Source organism: Pseudonaja textilis, chromosome Z, assembly GCF_049901715.1.
Source record: "Pseudonaja textilis isolate UNSWEBS1 chromosome Z, rPseTex1.2, whole genome shotgun sequence".
Lineage (NCBI taxonomy): Eukaryota > Metazoa > Chordata > Lepidosauria > Squamata > Elapidae > Pseudonaja > Pseudonaja textilis.
Genome location: NC_142008.1, coordinates 126,166,474 through 126,187,123, shown reverse-complemented (window position 1 = coordinate 126,187,123; position 20,650 = coordinate 126,166,474). Strand labels below are relative to the sequence as shown.

General features: G+C 42.3%; 1 protein-coding gene across 1 annotated transcript; it reads right to left on the bottom strand.

Moving 5' to 3' along the window:
* Nucleotides 1–677: 677 nt before the first annotated feature.
* Nucleotides 678–19,532, bottom strand: CHMP4A (charged multivesicular body protein 4A). The gene is given in 7 exon segments (XM_087915889.1): nucleotides 678–2,007; nucleotides 3,074–3,197; nucleotides 6,386–6,405; nucleotides 6,408–6,499; nucleotides 7,362–7,539; nucleotides 18,401–18,550; nucleotides 19,408–19,532. Coding segments are annotated over 7 exon segments (669 nt in total). The 5' UTR covers nucleotides 19,439–19,532; the 3' UTR covers nucleotides 678–1,933.
* Between the last annotated feature and the right edge of the window lie 1,118 nt (nucleotides 19,533–20,650).

The window sequence follows — 20,650 nt, the reverse complement described above, 5'->3', positions numbered from 1 at the left end:
ATGGAATTCTAGGATTTGGAAGTCCATGCATCGTAAAGAGGCTAAGGCTGAAAAAACCTGGGATAAATGCTCATATCAATTGAAGGTCACATATCTTAAGCCTGGAATCCTGAGGTGAAATCGATGTGAGCATGGAATTCTGGGAATTGAAGTTCCTCTCTCTTGAGCATAGAACCCTGAGAGTTGAAGTTCACATAGACATGGAATTCTGGGAGTTGAGGTTCACCTGTCTTAGGCCTAGAACCTTTAAGAGTTGAAGTTCACAGATGTATGGAATTCTGGGAGTTGAATTTCCGCTGTCTTAAGCCTGGAATCCTGGGAGAATTAGCATGGAATTCTGGGAATTGAAGACCAGGCATGATGAGGTTGAAAAACACTGGGATAAATTGGTTCAAAGTGACAAAATGAGGTAAAGATTCATTCTGTAAAAACTCAGGAGCTGATGAAAGAAATCATCAGATTTCTGATTTTCGGCTACCACCACTGTGTTTTAACCTCAGCCATTTTGAAAAGGTTAAGCATAGAATTCTGGGAGTTGAAGTCCGCACTTCTTAAAATGGCCGAACTTTTAAAAAGCAACACTGGTTTGGGGTGCAAATTCCAACAAAAAAAGGGGTTTTTTGGGGGGAAGAAGGGCGATGGAAGAAAACAAACCACACGCCATTCAGTTCAGACAATACATTTCAGGGCACTTTATTCACCGGGCACAGAAAGCAACACAGCAACGGGTCACCGCAGGAGTACACGCGTGTCAGTGGGGGGGCCACGCTTCCCCCGCACCATCCCAACTCCTGCCCACAAGTCAATTTGAAAAGAAAAAGACAGAGCAAGCTAGCTTTAAAACAGAAAAGAGAAAACACCAGGCGCAAGTTGAAGCAAACTATTAACCAACAACCCCACCCACCCGCCCAGCAAAAAAACAAAAACAAAAAAAACACCCGTTAACAGATACACGCTACCAATGAAAACCAGGACAGAACAATACCTCCAGTCCAAACTAAACCACAATTTTTCTCCCTTATTCCCTGATAATCCCCACCCCTTGCCCGCCCATCGACCCTCCCTCCCTCCTTCCATCCATCCATCCGGCCTTCCAAGGTGGAACGCCCCCCGCCCCGTCCCCCCCGCCCGAAACCCACCCACCCTTAAATTCCTTTGCAACACGCATGGGAGGAGGAGGAGAATCCTAGACTGCATCGTTTGCACCACCGGAGTGTGTGTTCTGTGTTGGTGTGTTTGGCAACAGACGGAGCTGACAACTTGCCCTAAAGGAGACAAGAGACCAACAGGAGAGAGAAGAAGAGAGAGACCAACACTCACGGGAACGGCACCTCCAAAACCGGACAGAAAGCGAAGGACAGACCAGAGGGTCAAAAACTCTTGAGAATTGTCCCCCCCCAAAAAGCTTCATTTTCAGGCTGTGTTTGCGTGTCACACGCCGTCCGCTCCTCCTGAGCCCCCGCAAGGATGGGCCAAAATCCTGTTGTTGTTTTTTTGAAAACTGAAAAAGAAAAAAAGTTAATCTCCAGATGATTTCAAGATTCAGTCTTTATCTGGGGGGAGGAGAATGGGGGGGCAGGTCTTTTAAGCCCCAATCACCCCTCCCTCCCCGAACAGGCTCCCGTTTTCTATATTGTAGATATATATATATATATTTATATTTATATAAATCTGTCTATAAAACTCTTTACATTCGGCACGTAAGGTCATTTTAGGCAGGGGTGTGTGTGTGTCTGTGACTTCCGGCCCTCCCCTCTTTTTGTTGTTGTTGTTGTTGTTGTTGTTTCTTTCCCCACCCCACCCCTCCCCGTAACCATGGAAACCGGAGGGGGACAAAATGGTTCCCCTCCATCTCTTTTCTGCCTCTTTCTCCGAAGAAAACCAAGGGAGGCGAGGAGGAAGCGGTGGGGGAAGGAAATTTCCCACAATGGCATCACGACACCCAGGCGGCAAGCTGTTTCATTTCCTCGTCTTCCTCATCCAGGGAGGCCGAGGGCACTTTGGAAGCTGCGGGGAGGAAAAGAGGCAGGATTTGAACCCGTGACGTCGCTTGAAAAGGGGCGTTGCCCTCTGTGTTCAACTTCTGCTGGGCAGGACTAGTGCCCCCCCAATTATCCAGAGCTGGTACCCAGGCAATTGTACAGGTAGTCTCCCTAGGCTTTTTTTTTTTTTTTTAACAGATTAACAGAGTGGGAAGGGACCTTGTAGGTCATCTAGTCCAACCCCCTGCCCATGCTTATTTTGTGAGCAAAGTTACAACCAGCGCTGAAAAATGGGACTTGTGACCGTTTTTCTTCACGCTTAACGACCTAGGCAACGTGATCACGTTATCGAAATTCGGAGGCTTGGCAACCGACTCGTATTTATGATGGTCGCAGTGTCCGGGGGTCACGTTTTTGTGATTTTTCTGGCAAGCAAAGTCCATGGGGAAAGCTGGATTCACTTCACAACACTGCAACTAACTGAATGACGGCAGGGATGGTGGCAAAGAAAGGTCGTAAAATGGGGCAAAACTCCCTTGGCAAATGTCTCCCTTAACGACAGCGATGTTAGACTCAATTGTGGTTCTAAGTCGAGGACGGTCTGTACACCTGCCACAACTAGGTCACACTGAAGTGAGGGTGTTTTCGTGATATGATACAGGTGGTCTTGACTTAGAACCATTCTTTTAGTGACCAAAGTTACAACTCATTGAACAGTCCTCATATTTATGAGCAGTCCTCATACTTATGACCGTTGCGGCATCCCTGAGGTGAAATCATTAAAATTTGGCCGGTTGGCAACCGACATGCATTTTTATGGTTGAAGTGTCCCGGGGTCATGTGGCTGTCATTTGTGACTTTCCCAGCCGGCTTCAGACCAGAAAATCAACGGGGAATCTGAAGGTGGATTCATTTAACGAATGTCTGCTTCGCTTAACGAACGCTGGGTTTCACTTAACAAAAAGGGTCGAAAAACTGGGTGTCAGTCCATTAACCCACGCTTTGCTGAGCGACAGAAATGTCAGCCGCTCCTGCGGTTGTAAGTCGCGGATTACCTGCGTTAAGCTTTGGGGGCCTGCATGTTGTCATACCTGGCACACTGGGGAGGCGAGAAGAGGGGACATTGGGGAGCTCCGGACTGGCCTGCCCAACATTCAGAAGTTCCTTGTCCAGATCTTCTTGTTCCATCTCTTCCAGTTCGGCCAGCAGCTCATCCTGTGAAGGCAGAAGGGCGAGATTCGCATTCAGTGCAGGGGAGGACAAGAGGAGCAAGCAGAGGAGGAAAAGGAAGAGGACAGAAGGAAAAGGAAAAGAAGGAGGAGAAGGAGGAAGGGGAGGAGAGGAAAAGGAAGAGAAAGAGGAGGAGGAAGAGGAAAAGAGGAGGAAGAAAAAGGAAGAGAAGGAAAAGGAAGGAGGAAGAGAGAAGGAAGAGAGAAGGAAAAGGAAGAGGAGGAGGAAGGGGAGGAGAGGAAAAGGAAGAGAAAGAGGAGGAGGAAGAGAAGAAGGAAAAGGGGGAGAGGAAAAGAGGAGGAAGAAAAAGGAAGAGAAGGAAAAGGAAGAAGAGAGAAGGAAAAGGAAGAGGAGGAAGAGGAAGAGAGAAGGAAAAGGAAGAGGAGGAGGAAGGGGAGGAGAGGAAAAGGAAGAGAAAGAGGAGGAGGAAGAGGAAAAGAGGAGGAAGAAAAAGGAAGAGAAGGAAAAGGAAGGAGGAAGAGAGAAGGGAGAAGGAAAAGGAAGGAGGAAGAGGAAGAGAGAAGGAAAAGGAAGAGGAGGAGGAAGGGGAGGAGAGGAAAAGGAAGAGAAAGAGGAGGAGGAAGAGAAGAAGGAAAAGGGGGAGAGGAAAAGAGGAGGAAGAAAAAGGAAGAGAAGGAAAAGGAAGAAGAGAGAAGGAAAAGGAAGAGGAGGAAGAGGAAGAGAGAAGGAAAAGGAAGAGGAGGAGGAAGGGGAGGAGAGGAAAAGGAAGAGAAAGAGGAGGAAGAGGAAAGAGGAGGAAGAAAAGGAAGAGAAGGAAAAGGAAGGAGGAAGAGAGAAGGGAGAAGGAAAAGGAAGGAGGAAGAGGAAGAGAGAAGGAAAAGGAAGAGGAGGAGGAAGGGGAGGAGAGGAAAAGGAAGAGAAAGAGGAGGAGGAAGAGAAGAAGGAAAGGGGGAGAGGAAAAGAGGAGGAGGAAAAAGGAAGAGAAGGAAAAGGAAGAAGAGAGAAGGAAAAGGAAGAGAGAAGGAAGAGGAGGAAGAGAGAAGGAAAAGGAAGAGGAGAAGGAAGGGAGGAGAGGAAAAGGAAGAGAAAGAGGAGGAGGAAGAGGAAAAGAGGAGGAAGAAAAGGAAGAGAAGGAAAAGGAAGGAGGAAGAGAGAAGGAAGAGAGAAGGAAAAGGAAGAGGAGGAGGAAGGGAGGAGAGGAAAAGGAAGAGAAAGAGGAGGAGGAAGAGAAGAAGGAAAAGGGGGAGAGGAAAAGAGGAGGAAGAAAAAGGAAGAGAAGGAAAAGGAAGAAGAGAGAAGGAAAAGGAAGAGGAGGAAGAGGAAGAGAGAAGGAAAAGGAAGAGGAGGAGGAAGGGGAGGAGAGGAAAAGGAAGAGAAAGAGGAGGAGGAAGAGGAAAAGAGGAGGAAGAAAAAGGAAGAGAAGGAAAAGGAAGGAGGAAGAGAGAAGGGAGAAGGAAAAGGAAGGAGGAAGAGGAAGAGAGAAGGAAAAGGAAGAGGAGGAGGAAGGGGAGGAGAGGAAAAGGAAGAGAAAGAGGAGGAGGAAGAGAAGAAGGAAAAGGGGGAGAGGAAAGAGGAGGAAGAAAAAGGAAGAGAAGGAAAAGGAAGAAGAGAGAAGGAAAAGGAAGAGGAGGAAGAGGAAGAGAGAAGGAAAAGGAAGAGGAGGAGGAAGGGGAGGAGAGGAAAAGGAAGAGAAAGAGGAGGAAGAGGAAAAGAGGAGGAAGAAAAAGGAAGAGAAGGAAAAGGAAGGAGGAAGAGAGAAGGAGAAGGAAAAGGAAGGAGGAAGAGGAAGAGAGAAGGAAAAGGAAGAGGAGGAGGAAGGGGAGGAGAGGAAAAGGAAGAGAAAGAGGAGGAGGAAGAGAAGAAGGAAAAGGGGGAGAGGAAAAGAGGAGGAGGAAAAAGGAAGAGAAGGAAAAGGAAGAAGAGAGAAGGAAAAGGAAGAGAGAAGGAAGAGGAGGAAGAGAGAAGGAAAAGGAAGAGGAGAAGGAAGGGGAGGAGAGGAAAAGGAAGAGAAAGAGGAGGAGGAAGAGGAAAAGAGGAGGAAGAAAAAGGAAGAGAAGGAAAAGGAAGGAGGAAGAGAGAAGGAAGAGAGAAGGAAAAGGAAGAGGAGGAGGAAGGGGAGGAGAGGAAAAGGAAGAGAAAGAGGAGGAGGAAGAGAAGAAGGAAAAGGGGGAGAGGAAAAGAGGAGGAAGAAAAAGGAAGAGAAGGAAAAGGAAGAAGAGAGAAGGAAAAGGAAGAGGAGGAAGAGGAAGAGAGAAGGAAAAGGAAGAGGAGGAGGAAGGGGAGGAGAGGAAAAGGAAGAGAAAGAGGAGGAGGAAGAGGAAAAGAGGAGGAAGAAAAAGGAAGAGAAGGAAAAGGAAGGAGGAAGAGAGAAGGGAGAAGGAAAAGGAAGGAGGAAGAGGAAGAGAGAAGGAAAAGGAAGAGGAGGAGGAAGGGGAGGAGAGGAAAAGGAAGAGAAAGAGGAGGAGGAAGAGAAGAAGGAAAAGGGGGAGAGGAAAAGAGGAGGAAGAAAAAGGAAGAGAAGGAAAAGGAAGAAGAGAGAAGGAAAAGGAAGAGGAGGAAGAGGAAGAGAGAAGGAAAAGGAAGAGGAGAAGGAAGGGGAGGAGAGGAAAAGGAAGAGAAAGAGGAGGAGGAAGAGGAAAGAGGAGGAAGAAAAGGAAGAGAAGGAAAAGGAAGGAGGAAGAGAGAAGGGAGAAGGAAAAGGAAGGAGGAAGAGGAAGAGAGAAGGAAAAGGAAGAGGAGGAGGAAGGGGAGGAGAGGAAAAGGAAGAGAAAGGGGAGGAGGAAGAGAAGAAGGAAAAGGAGGGAGAGGAAAAGAGGAGGAAGAAAAACAAAGTGAAGGAAAAGGAAGAAGAGAGAAGGAAGAGGAGGAAGAGAGAAGGAAAAGGAAGAGGAGGAGGAAGGGGAAGAGAGAAGGAAAAGGAAGAGGAGGAGGAAGGGAGGAGAGGAAGAGAAAGAGGAGGAGGAAGAGAAGGAAAAGGAGGGAGAGGAAAAGAGGAAGAAAAAACAAAGAGAAGGAAAAGGAAGGAGGAAGAGAGAAGGAAGAGGAGGAAGAGAGAAGGAAAAGGAAGAGGAGGAGGAAGGGGAGGAGAGAAGGAAAAGAAGAGAGGAGGAAGAGGGGAGGAGGAGGAGGAGGTCTGTGGGGTGGGGAATTCTGGGAGTTGAAGTCCCCTTATCCCTCTGGAGGCCACCCATGGATCTCTCAGCCCTCCTTACCTCATCCACATCATCCCCGAGCCGACCGGCTTAGATATGGCATCCGAGATCTGTTGGGCGATGTCCTGCTGTTCGGTGATTTCGGCCATTAAGTCGTCCACTTTGTCGATGTCCCTGGAGGGGGTAGGAAGAGAAGGAGAAAGCTCTGGGGCTCCTTGGGGGTCTCTGAGACTGGCGGGGTTTTCTTGGGAGACCTTTCATGAGCCAACTAAAGCACGTCATCAGTGCTAGAAGGGAGTGGGGCTTGCGAAGAGGAGGAGAGGGGAGGAAGAGATGGTAGAGGAGAAGGGGAGGAGGAAGAGGAGGAAAAGGAAGAGAAGGACTGTGGGATCCTTGGTGGTCTCTGAGCTTGGTGGTTTTCTTGCAGACGTTTTGTGCCCTGGCTATGTAACGTCATCAGTGCTAGAAGGCAGTGGTGTTTGAAGAGAAGAGGAAGGGCAGGAGGAGGAAGAGCAGGTCGGGAGGAAAAGGGAGAAGAAGCGGAGGAGGAAGAGGATGACGACTGTGGAGTGCTTAGGGGTCTCCAAGCTTGGGGGTTTTCTTGCAGACATTTCAAGGCCTGGCTAGGTAACATCATCAATGGCACAAGGGAGGAGGAGGACTGTGGGGTCCTTGGTGCTCTCTGAGCTTAATTATTTTCTTGCAGACATTTCATTACCCAACTAGGTAACATCATCAGTGGTAGAAGGGAGTAGGGTTTGTGAAGCGGAGGGAGAAGAGGAGGAGGAGAGAAGGAAAAGGAAGAGGAGAAGAAGAGAAGAGGAAGAGGAGGAGGAGGAGGAGGAGGAGTCTGGTGTGGGGAATTCTGGGAGTTGAAATTTGCCCTTGTCTTGAAATGGCCAAGGTTGAAAAAAAAAACCAAAAAAAAACCCCACACTGCTCTAAGCTAAAAGCAAAACATGGACCAGATTTTTGAGTCCAGAGAATCGGGCTGCTTCTTCTATCGATCGCTTGGGGAAAAAGCGCTACTACTCACATATGCTGGTGAGCCTCTTTCATGGCCCGAGCCGCGTCCGACATGGTCTTGAGCACTTCGGTGTTGGTGGTGGCATTTTCGAGGGCCTCGCGTTGGAATTCGATGGTGGATAGGGTCCCGTCGATTTGGGCCAGCTGTTGCTCGTAGCGTTTCTTCCTCTTGAGAGCTTGCAAAGCAGCTGCCGCGAACGAAGGCAACAAATGCATGCAGCCACCCCATGTTTCTAGTCCTCATGGAGGTCAGAAGCATGTGGATGTTTATTAAGACCCCCCACCCCCAAATATAAGACAGGACATTTGTGTTACTCGTGCAAGGAGGGATGCAAACAGCCATACTGCAAATCCCCTCTATGCAGACTTGGTTTGCTCTCTCTCTCTCTCTGTTTCTCTCTCTCTCTTTCTCCTCTTTCACTCTCCCCTCTCTTCTCTCTCTCTCTCTCACAGGCGTGTTACTCACTTAACAAGTGACTCACTTAACCACTGGGGCAAGAAAGGTCGTAAAATGGAGCAAAATTCACTTAACGCCTCACTTAGCAGCAGAAATTTTGGGCTGTAACTTGTGGTCATAAGGCCTCCTTGTAGTCTTTCTCTGGGATTTTACCATTTAACCTCACTTTAAAATGTGTGGACTTCAACTCCAAGAATTCCCTAGTCAGATAACAGATAATCAGACTTGGAAGGGACCTTGTAGGTCATCTAGTCCAACCCCCCCGCCCAAGCGGGAGACCCTACACCCTTTCTGACAGATGGCAGTCCAATCTCTTCTTGAAAGTCTCAAGTGATGGTGCTCCCACAACTTCCGAGGGCAACTTCTGTTCTATGGGTTGATTGTTCTCACTGTCAGAAAATTTCTCTTTATTTCCAGGTTGAATCTCTCCTGGTTCAGTTTCCTTGTCTGGCCTACAGATGCTTTAGAGCAGTGGTCGCCAACCTGTGGGCTGGGGACCACCAGTGGTCCGTGAGAAAGTTTTGTTGGTCTGCAGAAAAATGTCACCCCCAAAGCAATTAATCCAGGCTGCGTGGGAACACAAGGCTTGCATCGCTTGCATTGCGAACAACACGAGGTAGTGAGGGGAGGGGGGAAAGGGGGGGACTTGCCCCACTCACCCCACGCGCCTGGCCTGGCCACCGGGCTGCTTCTTTCTGCTTCTTTCTTCTTCTGCTTTTGTCTGCACACAAGGAAAGCAGCAAAAGTCTTTCTTTCTCTCCCCCAAACTCCGCCAGAAACGAGTCTTTGGGACCCTGCAAGGCCTCCTGCTCCAAGAGGCTGCGTCAGTCTGGCGGAGTTTGGGGGAGAGAGAGAAAGACTTCCTGCAGACTTTTGGGGGGATTTTCCCAGGGTCTCTGCTGTGCTGCTTTTTCTGCAGAGACCCTGGGAAAATCCCAAAAAATGTCTGCAGGAAAATCCCCCACCCTGTTTTCCTACCGATTGATCGTTCTTGATTTGGGATCGTGGGATACCGTCTCTCTCTCTCTCTTTTTCCCTGAGTATGGAGCTGAAAAGCAGGTTAGGAATGTGGCTGCCTTGGAGGGTTTGTGTGTCTAGGGGGGGACGTGTGTGTGTGTGTGTGTGTGTGTGAGAGAGAGAGAGAGAGAGAGAGAGAACATCACTGCCAACCCATCTCTCTCTCTTTCTCTCTCTCCCACCTACGTCAGCAAGCCACTGCCACTCAAATTTAAAATTATGAGTTTGCTGGTCCTTGAGGCCCAAAAGGTTGGCGACCCCTGCTTTAGAGTTTAGAAAATATCTAAATAGTCGGCATAGCATAGCCTGCTGGGGAATTCTGGGAGCTGAAGTACAGACACCTTAATGGACCTGCGGTTGAGAAACGGCTACACTCTAGGAATTTAAAATGGTTTCCTATGGCCGTTACTTATCAGCCGGACTTTAAGTAAATCCAGACAAGGTCAGCCAGCATGGATAAAGATATTCTAAAACAAAGAGATCTGGGAGTTTAGGATTTAAACTGATATGGGTTTTTTTAACTTTCTGTCTTTAAATCTAAAAAGAGGTATAAATAATATCAGGGCGGGAGAGAGGGGAGGAGCTGGCGTCGTGACGGTACGGTCTGCAATTGAGCTCCAAGATTGCAGCCGATATCTCAGCCCCTGGTCGGTCCAAACGGACCTAAACCGTCCCGTAGAGACGGTGATAGTGAAGGGCACATCCTGTGGATCCCAAGGACAACGCAAAGTCCCTGGTTGATCCAGGAGAAGCCCTTTGCCAGCGGCGGAGAGGCAGCCATTAAGCTGCTGAAGTCGGGACAGCTCGGAATGGAAGAGACTGAAAGATAAAGTGTGTCAGTTGGGTGAGAACTTTTTTTTACTATTATTCTGAGACTTAAAGGACACCCTAAGAAAAAGGGAAATCTGTAAAAGTTTTGACAGAACTGAGTAAGTATGTTTTTAAATGGAAACGTCAAAGTGAAGCTTGGCTTTTTATTTTTTCACTTTTTTTTTTCTACTGGACTTCTATCATGATTTAGCTCTGTTAACTGGACTGGTTTTTCCATATATATAGTTATTCTTTCTTCTCTTTTTTGATTTTTAATTTTTAGATTAGAGGCTCCCTTTAGTAATCAATCTATCTATCTATCTATCTATCTATCTATCTATCTATCTATCTATCTATCTATCTATCTATCTATCTTTTCTTAAGTTTTCGCTGGTACTTACATGTATGGCATTCAGCTTTGTTCAGGGTATTTTCCCGTCATTGTAGTTGTGCTTTTAAAGTTGTGCGATGTTTCTGCAGAATCTCATCTGCCATTATCAGGCTTCTGTCATCTTCTATAGAAGCCTGATGATGGCAGATGAGATTCTGCTGAAACGCCGCTACAACTTTAAAAGCACAACTACAATGACGGGAAAATCCTCAACAAAGCTGAATGCCATATATATATGTGTGTGTGTGTATGTGTATATATATATATATATGTGTGTGTGTGTGTGTATATATATATATTTTTTTTTTTCTTTCCTTTTTAAACTTTTATTACGTACTATCTGAGAAAGTCGGGGGAGTAAGAACAAAGAAACTGCCAACTAGAGGCTTGAAAATATTTTACTTGAAGTTTAGAGAACTGTGAAAGATTCCTCTTTCAAGGACATTGCAATTTGATAAGATAGAGGGAAGAACATGAGAGTGTTATTACAGGTGTTCTTCTGGACTCCTATCAACAATTGAAGTTGAAGCTTGTGGAGAAGAGACTTTTAGTTAGAGCCTTGGATAATTATATAAAGTGCAGTGTGTTCTTTTTTATTTTATTTTTAGCTGTGCCGCCCCTCCTCACCAGTCTTACTGTACTCTTTTCCTTTTTTTTTCTCCTTAAAGGAAAAAAATCTTCATTTTTGTAATATTTTTATTTTTGCCTTTTGCTTTAAAGGGAAAGCCTCAGAATCTCTCCTTTCTCTTTTTCTATTGGGATTTTCTTTTTTGCCATTCATATTTTTGGTTCATCTTTATGGTTTTTCTTTGTTTTTTTATTTTTCACTTTTGAGACCTCTCAATTGGATTAAGGTGTGAAGAACCTGAAGAAATTTTCTCTCTCATTCCTTTTTTTGTTATTATTGGGCTTTTTTCTTTTTCTTATTTCCATTTTTTACCTTGGATTACAAATGACCATTTTATAATTGGATTAAGATCTTGAAGAACCTGAAGAATTTTTCTTTCCTTTTATTGGGCTTTTTATCTTTTACCACCTCTACCCCGCATTTTGGATTATAATTGGCTACTTGAATTTGAAGATTTCGACGTTCAAAATGAGTAGGAAACTCATACCTTCTGGCGCCTCAACTTCCACTTCCGCCTCCCCACCATCTGGAGGTCAACGCTTAATTCAGACAATGTTAAAGCAAGATAAAGAACAAGAAAAAATGACTCTGCAGATGATTATGCAAGGAATCCAAGACATTGATTTGTCCATTAAAGATATTAAAACAAAATCAGATATCATTGAAAAGAGAATAGAGAATATTGAACAAAGAACAGAGAATATTGAACAAAGAACAGGCAAGATTGATGAAAAAATTGAAAATATTCAGCAAATGATGGTGAAATATGATGAGAGATTCCAAAAAATTGAAGAAGAAGATAAACAAAGAGAGAAGATTGGAAATATTGACAGCAGACCAACAGTGGTTGAACAAGATAAAAGTGGGATGCTGAAGTGGGAGATGGACAGGTCAGAATTCTATCTCAGATTTCAAAATATAGAGGAAGAAAAAGGTCAAAACCTAGCTGCGATAATGATAGAAATTCTGGCTGAAGCCTTGGAAATAAGAGAGGAAAAGATGATGGATGGAGTAGATGAGGTATATCGAGTCTTTACAAGATATGCGATGAGAAACAACTTACCAAGAGAAGTTCACATTAGACTTACAAAAAAATCCATTAAAACACAAATATTACAAGTGGCAAGAGAGAAGACGTTGAAATATAAAGGCAAGGAGATTGTGGTTTTAAAACATACCTAGAAGAGTGAGAGAGAGAGAAGAGAATATCGATTCCTGACTAAAATGTTACTGAAAAAGGAGGTGAATTACAGATGGTTGATTCCAGAAGGACTAATGTTTACATGGCAAGAACAGAGACACAGAATTGATTCAATTGAGAAAGCAGAACTTGTCTACGCAGAATTTCTTGGAAGGAGAGAGGAAGAGGCAGAAAAAAAGGTCTCACTAATTGAATTCCAAGAGGACCAAATGGGGACTGAAAAAGAGGAAGGCGTAGTAGGTGGACAGGTGGAGATCAAAGAACAACGTGAACCAAGATCTATGAGAGCTGCCAAACCTAACTACAAGATATAACCATGGAAGAGAAAAAACTGATTACAATGAATATAAATGGACTTAATTCAGCTGTTAAAAGAAGGAAATTTTTTTTCACAAATTTAGAGAAACTAAAATTTGATATAATTTGCTTACAAGAAGTACATATCAAAAAACAATATGAACAATTGTTGGTACAGCCAAAATTAGGGAAAATATTTACTTCTTTGACGCAATGTAAGAAAAGAGGAGTGGTTTTATACATTAAAGAGGCTATCCCAGCAAAATTGATTTATACTGATGAAGATGGAAGAGCATTAATGGTGGAAATAATGGATAATAATATGAAAACACTCCTGATTGCAATTTATGCTCCGAATGATAAACAAGAAGAATTTTACAAAAAATTAAACATGAAAATAACTGGACTGGACTATGTCAATATAGTTATGATGGGAGATTTTAATGGAATTGTGGACAATAAACTGGACTATACAGCAACAACAATAACAAAGCAAAACAGAAAGACCCTCCCTAAATCCTTTTTTAAAATGACAGATGAATTAAATTTAAAAGATATATGGAGAGAAAGAAATGCTAAAACAAAGCAATATACTTTTTATTCAAATAGACATTTATCAAGGTCCAGATTAGATATTATATGGATCTCAACAGAACTAATATCTAACATTCAAGAAACAAACATTGAAACAGGTACTTGGGCAGACCATAATCCAATGACAATTAAATGGAAAGGACAAAAAAAAAAGATTGAGATGGACGTTAAATAATACTATTTTAAAGGAAAAAGATTTTACACAATGGATGGAGAAAGAATTGGCCTTTTTCTTTAGAGAAAATAAAAAAGAAGATATTCAATTCAGAATGTCTGGGACACAATGAAGGCATATGCTAGAGGCTTGATAATAGACTATATAAGAAAAAAGAATATTAGGAAAAGGCAAGCCACTAAAGTTTTAGAAGATGAGTATAAAAGACTTGAAAAAGAACTACAGAAAATGCCACAGAAAAAAGACATTAAACTAAAACTGGACATAATCAAACATAAAATGGGCCAAATAGAGAAAGAAGAATTGGCACAGAAAATTAGAAGTGCTAAACAGAACTATTTTGAAGATGCAAATAAACCAGGTAGATGGTTAGCATACAAATTGAGAAAGGAGAAAGAATCAAGGAAAATATCACAATTAATAGATGACCAAGGCCAGGTTTGCTATGGTAATAAAGAGAAAAAGGAAATTATTCGAGATTTTTATGGGCAACTATATAACCAAGAGAATATTGAGGAGGAAAAAGTCAAACAGTATCTACAGAATGCTAATCTACCCAAGATACCTAAAGAGACTGAAAAAACATTAGAAAGTAATATAACAATGATGGAATTAACTGAAGCACTTAAGAAGCAAAACAATGGGAAAGCACCAGGTCCAGATGGGCTTCCGGCAGAATTTTATAAAACACTACAAGAATCACTGAGCATTCCACTGCTAGAAGTCATGAATGAAGCTATGTTAAAGAAGATGATACCTAAAACATGGTCAGAAGCTTATATTATACTTATTCCAAAAGAAGAGGCTGATCCATTGCAAATTAAGAATTATAGACCTATTTCTTTACTAAACGCAGACTGTAAAATCTTTGCTTCAATTTTGGCAGAAAGACTTAAAAAATACTTAAATAACTTTATTCACCTAGATCAAAATGGATTTCTGCCAAAGAGACAAATCAAAGACAATATGAGAGTAATCCTGGACACTTTGGAATATTATGAGGCACATCCCGAAAAACAAATGGCTTTGATATTCTTAGATGCCCAAAAGGCATTTGATAATGTGAATTGGAGATTTATGTTACTATTATTGGAACAGATGGGTTTTGCCAGAAAATTTATCCAAGCAATAGAAGCTATATACCATAAGCAAGCGGCAAAGGTAATGATAGAGTGAGAATTCACAGATCCTATTAATATAAGAAAAGGTACAAGACAAGGATGCCCTCTATCACCTTTGCTATTTGTATTGACTTTGGAAGTGTTGAATAGAAATATTAGAGATGATAAAAGCATAAAAGGAATGAAAATTAAAAAGGAAGAATTTAAATTGTAAGCCTTTGTGGATGACTTATCCTTTATTTTGGAAGACCCTTTAGAAACAGCTCCAAAGCTATTGGAAAAGATAGAGACATATGGTGAGGTGGCTGGTTTGAAAATAAATAAAGATAAAACAAAGATTTTGACAGAATATGTTACTAAGTCAAAGAGAAGAACTGGCAGACCTATTGAAAATTCAAGTCACCAACAAGGTCAAGTATTTGGGGATATACTTGACACCAAGATGCAGTACATTAAAAGAGAACAATTATATTAAACTTAAACAACAGATAGCGTTAGACTTGAAGAAATGGGAAAATCTACAACATCACTAATAGGGAGAATCTCAACAATCAATATGAATATCCTACCCAGAATCTTATATTTGTTTCAAACAATACCAATCAGGCTTGGAAAAGACTATTTTGAAGAGTTAAATAAAATTGTGTTGAAGTACATATGGCAAGGTAAGAAAGCGAGAATAAAGTTAAAACTTTTACAAGATGCCAGAATTAGAGGAGGTTTTGGTTTGCCTGATTGGGAGTTGTACTATCAAGCTGCACATCTGATGTGGGCCAAGGAATGGATAACACTAAGAAAGACTAGATTGTTGACATTAGAAGGTCATGATTCGTTGTTGGGCTGGCATGCCTTTCTATGGTATAAGGGAACTAAAATGCAGGGCTATTTTAGAAGACATTATATAAAAGGAGTCTTTGTGGTTAAATTGGGAGAAGATCAAAAGACAATGTTATTTGAAAATTCCAGTTTGGTTATCGACCATTGAACCATTTTCCTATCCTATAATTTATAAGAGGGAACAAACAGTTAGATATGGGGAAATACTGGATGAAAAGGGTGAACTTAAATCGATGCAACACTTAGAGGAACAAGGTATAAAGATGAATTGGTTTTCATATGCGCAAATACATTCAAGGTATGATGAAGATTTTAAAACAGAGGGATTTTATGATAAATTGACTGATTTAGATAAGATCTTGACAGGTACTGATGAAAAGGTGTTTAAAAAATTATATGGTTATTTACTGGAAATTAAATTAGAGGAAGAACAAGTCAAAGAAACTATGATTGCTTGGGGGAAGAATTTTGGATATGGGATTGATTTAGAGAAATGGCAAAAATTGTGGTCTCAAAAAGAAAATCTGTATAAGATGTTTTACAGGTGGCACTTTCCCCCGACAAGAATAGCAAGAATGTTCAAGAATAAATCTGAAAAATGCTGGAAATGTCATCAGATACCTGGCTCATACTACCATATGTGGTGGACTTGCGAGGATGCTAGAAAATACTGGACTAAAATTCGCATGTGGTTGGAAAAAATGACAAAGAAACAAATAGATTTGAAACCAGAGATCTTTCTATTGGGAATCTTACCTGATACATATAACAAAGATTTGAAATACCTGATTGTAAATGTATTAACAGCAGCTAGGATTGTATTTGCTAAAAACTGGAAAAATGAGAAAATACCACTGCAGGAAGAAATTATTAAGAAAATATTGGAATGTGCTGAAATGAGTAGATTGACATTTGAAATTAGAGAAGAGGATAAACAATTTTATAAAATTTGAGACTTTTTCTATCAATGGTTGGATGATAAAATACAATAGTAGAATATTTAGAATTTTAAATAATGAATATAAAAAGAGATATTTTTTTTTAATTTAATATCACATTTATAAAATGTCTTCAGGATAGATTTGGTATGATTATATAATTTGTTATAAAATAAATTAAGTAAATTATAGTTATCTCGCAAAGTATGAATGAATAAAATCATAGTCAAATGATCGTTTGATAGTGATACTAGGGTATATAATCTTTGATTGATGAGTTATTATGTAATGTAACTGTAATTGAGACTACGAAATGAATGCACAAAAACTGGTAAACCAACCGACACACTGTTTATATATTTATGAAAGAAAACTGGATGTTTTTATGTTTTGTTTGTTTGTTTGTTTTTAAAAACTAATAAAAATGTTTTCAAAAAAATAATAATATCAGGGCTCATCCCTTTTATGAAAAGGGTTTTTTATGAAGACATTGAACTCAGGGAAGTTCAAATGTTTTGGGAAATCAAAATCAAGATTCCAGATTTTTGAGGGCCCTGAAATTAAATTACCCCAAAGAGAATATTTGTAATTCAGGGTTGAGCTGTGGGGTCCTGGGTGGTCTCTGAGCTTGGTTGTTTCCTTGTAGATGTTTCATGATCCAACTCGGTAACAACATCAGTGCTAAAAGGGAGTGGGGTTAGCGGAGAGGAAGAGGACTGTGGGGTCCTGGGTGGTCTCTTAGCTTGGTTGTTTCCTTGCAGACATTTCATGACCCAACTAGGTAATGTCATCAGTGCACTAATTATGTTAGGCACTGATTGTTGTAATGACGAGGCAGTCGAGTTGTTTGATCATGAACAACTGAATCATGATGATCTTTATTGGAGTCTAGTCTTGCATTTATACACATTTTTAATTATCCTCCATCATTGGTTAACTTTGGTTACTGCTTAACTTTCGTTACTGTTTAGCACAGTAATCCATACAATTAATTATCTCTAGTTAAAGTCTAACATATGTTTACTTCCTCTCTCTAATCCTCCTTTAGATTAGTGACTTTGTTTACCTGAGTTATATTTGCTTGGAAACATTCTTTATCTGAGGTTTGCCATCCGAGATTGGAACATTCCTGCAATTACAACTCTACAACTGATGATGTTATCTAGTTGGATCACGAAACAATCAAGCTCAGAGCCCCCAAGGACCCCACTAAATTAGTTCTTCCCTGAAACAAACTCAGGGTATAAACTGAATGTGACTCAGAGCAACCCTATGGATGTGCATTTACACATATGTATTTCAAAAAAACGACACAACTGATAATACAGGTAGCCCTCCACTTACAACAGTTCACTTTACAATGGCACTGATAAAAGTGACTTATGACCATTTTTCACACTTACGAACATGTAGTATGTCGCCAGGAAGAAAGGGGTGGAAGGTTATTATTTTATTATATTATTATTTTAAATGTCTTTTATAGAGTGTTGTTATATGTTCGTAAGCTGCCTTTAGTCGCCATGCGCCTGTAGGCTGCAATATACATTTTTCTAAATTATAATCTTCTACCTATATAAAAGCGAAAGGCCACTCACGCATCATCACAAAATCTCCAGAACCATAAAGTCTACAAACTTGAAATTTGGCCCATATGTTCCTCTTGGCTTCTAGGGGTCCAGTAAGAAAAGATTTTTCCAAATGACCATCAGAGCATTAGTATTTATTCCTATATTATTATTATTATTGTTGTTGTTTTGTTGTTGTTGTTATTATTATTGTTACTGTTATTATTATTATTAAGCTCTGATGGTAAGTTCTACTCCCTCTCCGCACCTGAAAAGAAATCTCTTCCAAATTTAGAAAACACAAGCAGAGGAGAGGAGGTTCACTTTTGGTTTCATAGCACCAAGCAGCTTTAGTACAGAATGGTTGAGCTAATCCACCCCGGGGCTCCCTGCTGTCTCTCACACAGCAAATACTGTTTAAGTTTCCAAACAGCCCTCAACACTGACAGGACATTCACCAGATGAATATACCGATGGATGCTGGTAGGCAGAGGCAGAATTTTTTCCTCCTTATTTTCCTCCCCATAAACCAAGCCCAACCACATAGTTTCATAACGAAGCACGTGTATCCAGGTAGTAATAAATAAAATAAGGATGACGGTCCCGTCATTCCCCAGTGTCGCGTGATTTACATTCGGACGCTTGACAACTGACGGTCGAGGAGTCACACGAACCCCTTTTTGCGACCTTCGGACAAGCAAAGTCGATGGGGGAAGCCAGATTCCCTTAACAAACCAGGTTACTAATTTAACAACAGCAGGGGTTCACTTAACAACGGAGGCAAACTCCCTTGACAAAAAAATTCTCACTTAACATTAGCTCAATTTTGGTTGTAAGTTGAGGACTACCTACTTACAGAGAATAGGAATCACAATATTTGGGTAAGAGGCTTTATCATTACAGGCTGGGGAGAAGCTATTTCTATTTATTTTATTTTCCCTTCCCTTATTTCTCCCGGCTCCTCTTCAGGGATCAGGTGTGCCTGCTTCTTCCCCCCGCCCCCTTTTTCTTCTCCTACCTCTTTTGTTCTTTGTGCCATGTTTCTTAGCCGACTGAAGTTCCTGCTGGATCTTCTCTTCCAGGAATTCCTGCTTCTTGACCAGGATGGTTTCTGTCTCGTGCAGCTTCTGGATGGCCTCCTGCGGAGTGGGGGCCTTGGCCTTCTTACCTGGAGAACCGGAGAAGGGAGGAGTGTGTGTGTGTGTGTGTGTGTGTGTGTGTGTATCACATCAAGGAAATTTGACCAGGGGCGCACCATTTCAAGAGAACGGCCTTGTTCAAAAATGGTGGCCCCATCATCCCTGTTGACTTGGGGGTTCCGTCATCCCCATTGGGTTGGGGTCCCATCATCCCCATTGGGTTGGGGGTCCCATCATCCTTATTTGGATTGGGGGTCCCATCAACCCCATTGAGTTAGGGGTTCCATTACCCCTACTGGGTTGGGTGAGCCATCCTCCCCGTTGGGTTCATCCTTCCTTCATCCTGATGCAAGCTCCAACCCAATGCATTAGTGGAATAGACCATTTTTTTGGGGGGGGGCGCGGTGTGGTGGTGAATGCATTGTTAACCTTAAGCTTTCCATAAAATTCACTCCAGCTTAAAAAAAAAGGTAGTGTAAAAAATTAAAAGAAAAAAGCAGAATTTGTAAAAGGGCCTATCAAATCTCACATGCAAATCTTCCCCATCCATCTTCTTCACACACCCCTCCCCAAAAAATGAGCAGACCCTTGCCTGTATGAGTGGGGGGGGCAATGCACCCCTTCACCCAGCCCTGGGGAGCATGAGCAATTAAAACCATCCAGGGTCCAAGCCACATTTCTTATAAATAAGGCCCCCTTTTTAGGAGAAAAAAACAGTACCCCCCCTATTTCTCTCTCATCTATTCATCCTTTCTTTCCTTCCTCTTTTTCTCCTTCTACCCTCCCCCCTCGCGCCACTGGTTACTCCCAAGTCTCGGGATCCCCTATGGACTTCGGGCGATACCAACTCTCCGTCGGGGTGGAACATTGGAATTAGGAGTCTCACCTTTCCCAAACAGCTTCCCGAAACCACTCATCTCGCCTGGTGGGAAATTCACTGGGTTTCCTCTTCCGGCTTCACCCACTTACAAGCCTTGCCCCGCCCCGTCACGTGCCAAGAGGGTGGAAACAGACTAAAGGGATGGAGGGTTTTGCGTATGCGCTTATAAACTACTGGCTCTCGAGCGAAGCAAGAGTAGGAGAGGGATACCCAAAGAGGGAAAGCTGGGGTTATTGGACGGCCTTAATTCGCACCGTGGGCTACATTAAAACATTTAAGTCAAGGAATTAATAAATTAAAAGCAAAGGAACAAGCTCCCTTTTGGCTAGAGAGTTCATTAGGTCCTCAAAAAAAAAAAAAAACCTCTAGAACTAAGTCTAAACGGAACCGGAAATATGGATAAAGCGAAACTCAGCTTTTTTTCCCTTTGAGGCCAGCATGTGATGACAGTATTGTGTGTGTAGGGAGGGGAGGAAGATTTGGTAGAGCCGATTAATCATGTGCTTTGTGACGTCACTTCCCCGCCCTTCTCTGTCTCTTAAAGGAACCGTAACACCCCCTCCCCCAAATCTTTTCCAGGCCTTAAAGGGGCTGCACCCTTTAATCTACTCAAATTCATTTTTCTGAAATGGTATAGGGTTGGGGGGGTGGACTAGAAGACCTCCAAGGTCCCTTCCAGTTCTGGTATTCTGTTACTCGTTTCTTTCCCAGATCCTGCATAGGTAGTTCTCAACTTACAACCAATCGTTTAGGGACCATTTGAAGTCACAATGGCACTGACAAAAATGGATTGATGGCAGTTTTTCACACAACTGCCACAGCATCCCTGCCGCCACATGATCCAAATTCAAACACTTTGACAACTTGACTCGTATTTATAACGGTCGCAGTGCTGGGGAGGGGTCAGGCTATCTACTTCAGTGACCTTCCGATAAGCAAAGTCAATGGAGAAGTCAGATTCGCTTAACAACTGGCTTACTCAGTTAACAACTGCAGTGATTCACTTTAACGACCGTAGCAAGAAAGGTCCTCAAATGGGACAAAAGTCACTTAAATGTCTCTTTTAGCACCAGAAATTTTTGGCTCAATTGTGGTCGTAAAGGGCTTTCAGCGAGAAGGCCTTTGCAAACTATGGATTGGTTTTAGCCAGAATATCAATCAGAATAGAGCTGGAAGGAACCTTGGAGGTCCTCTAGACCAACCCCCCTGTGCATCAACAGGAGATCCTATAACCATTTCAGGCAAATGG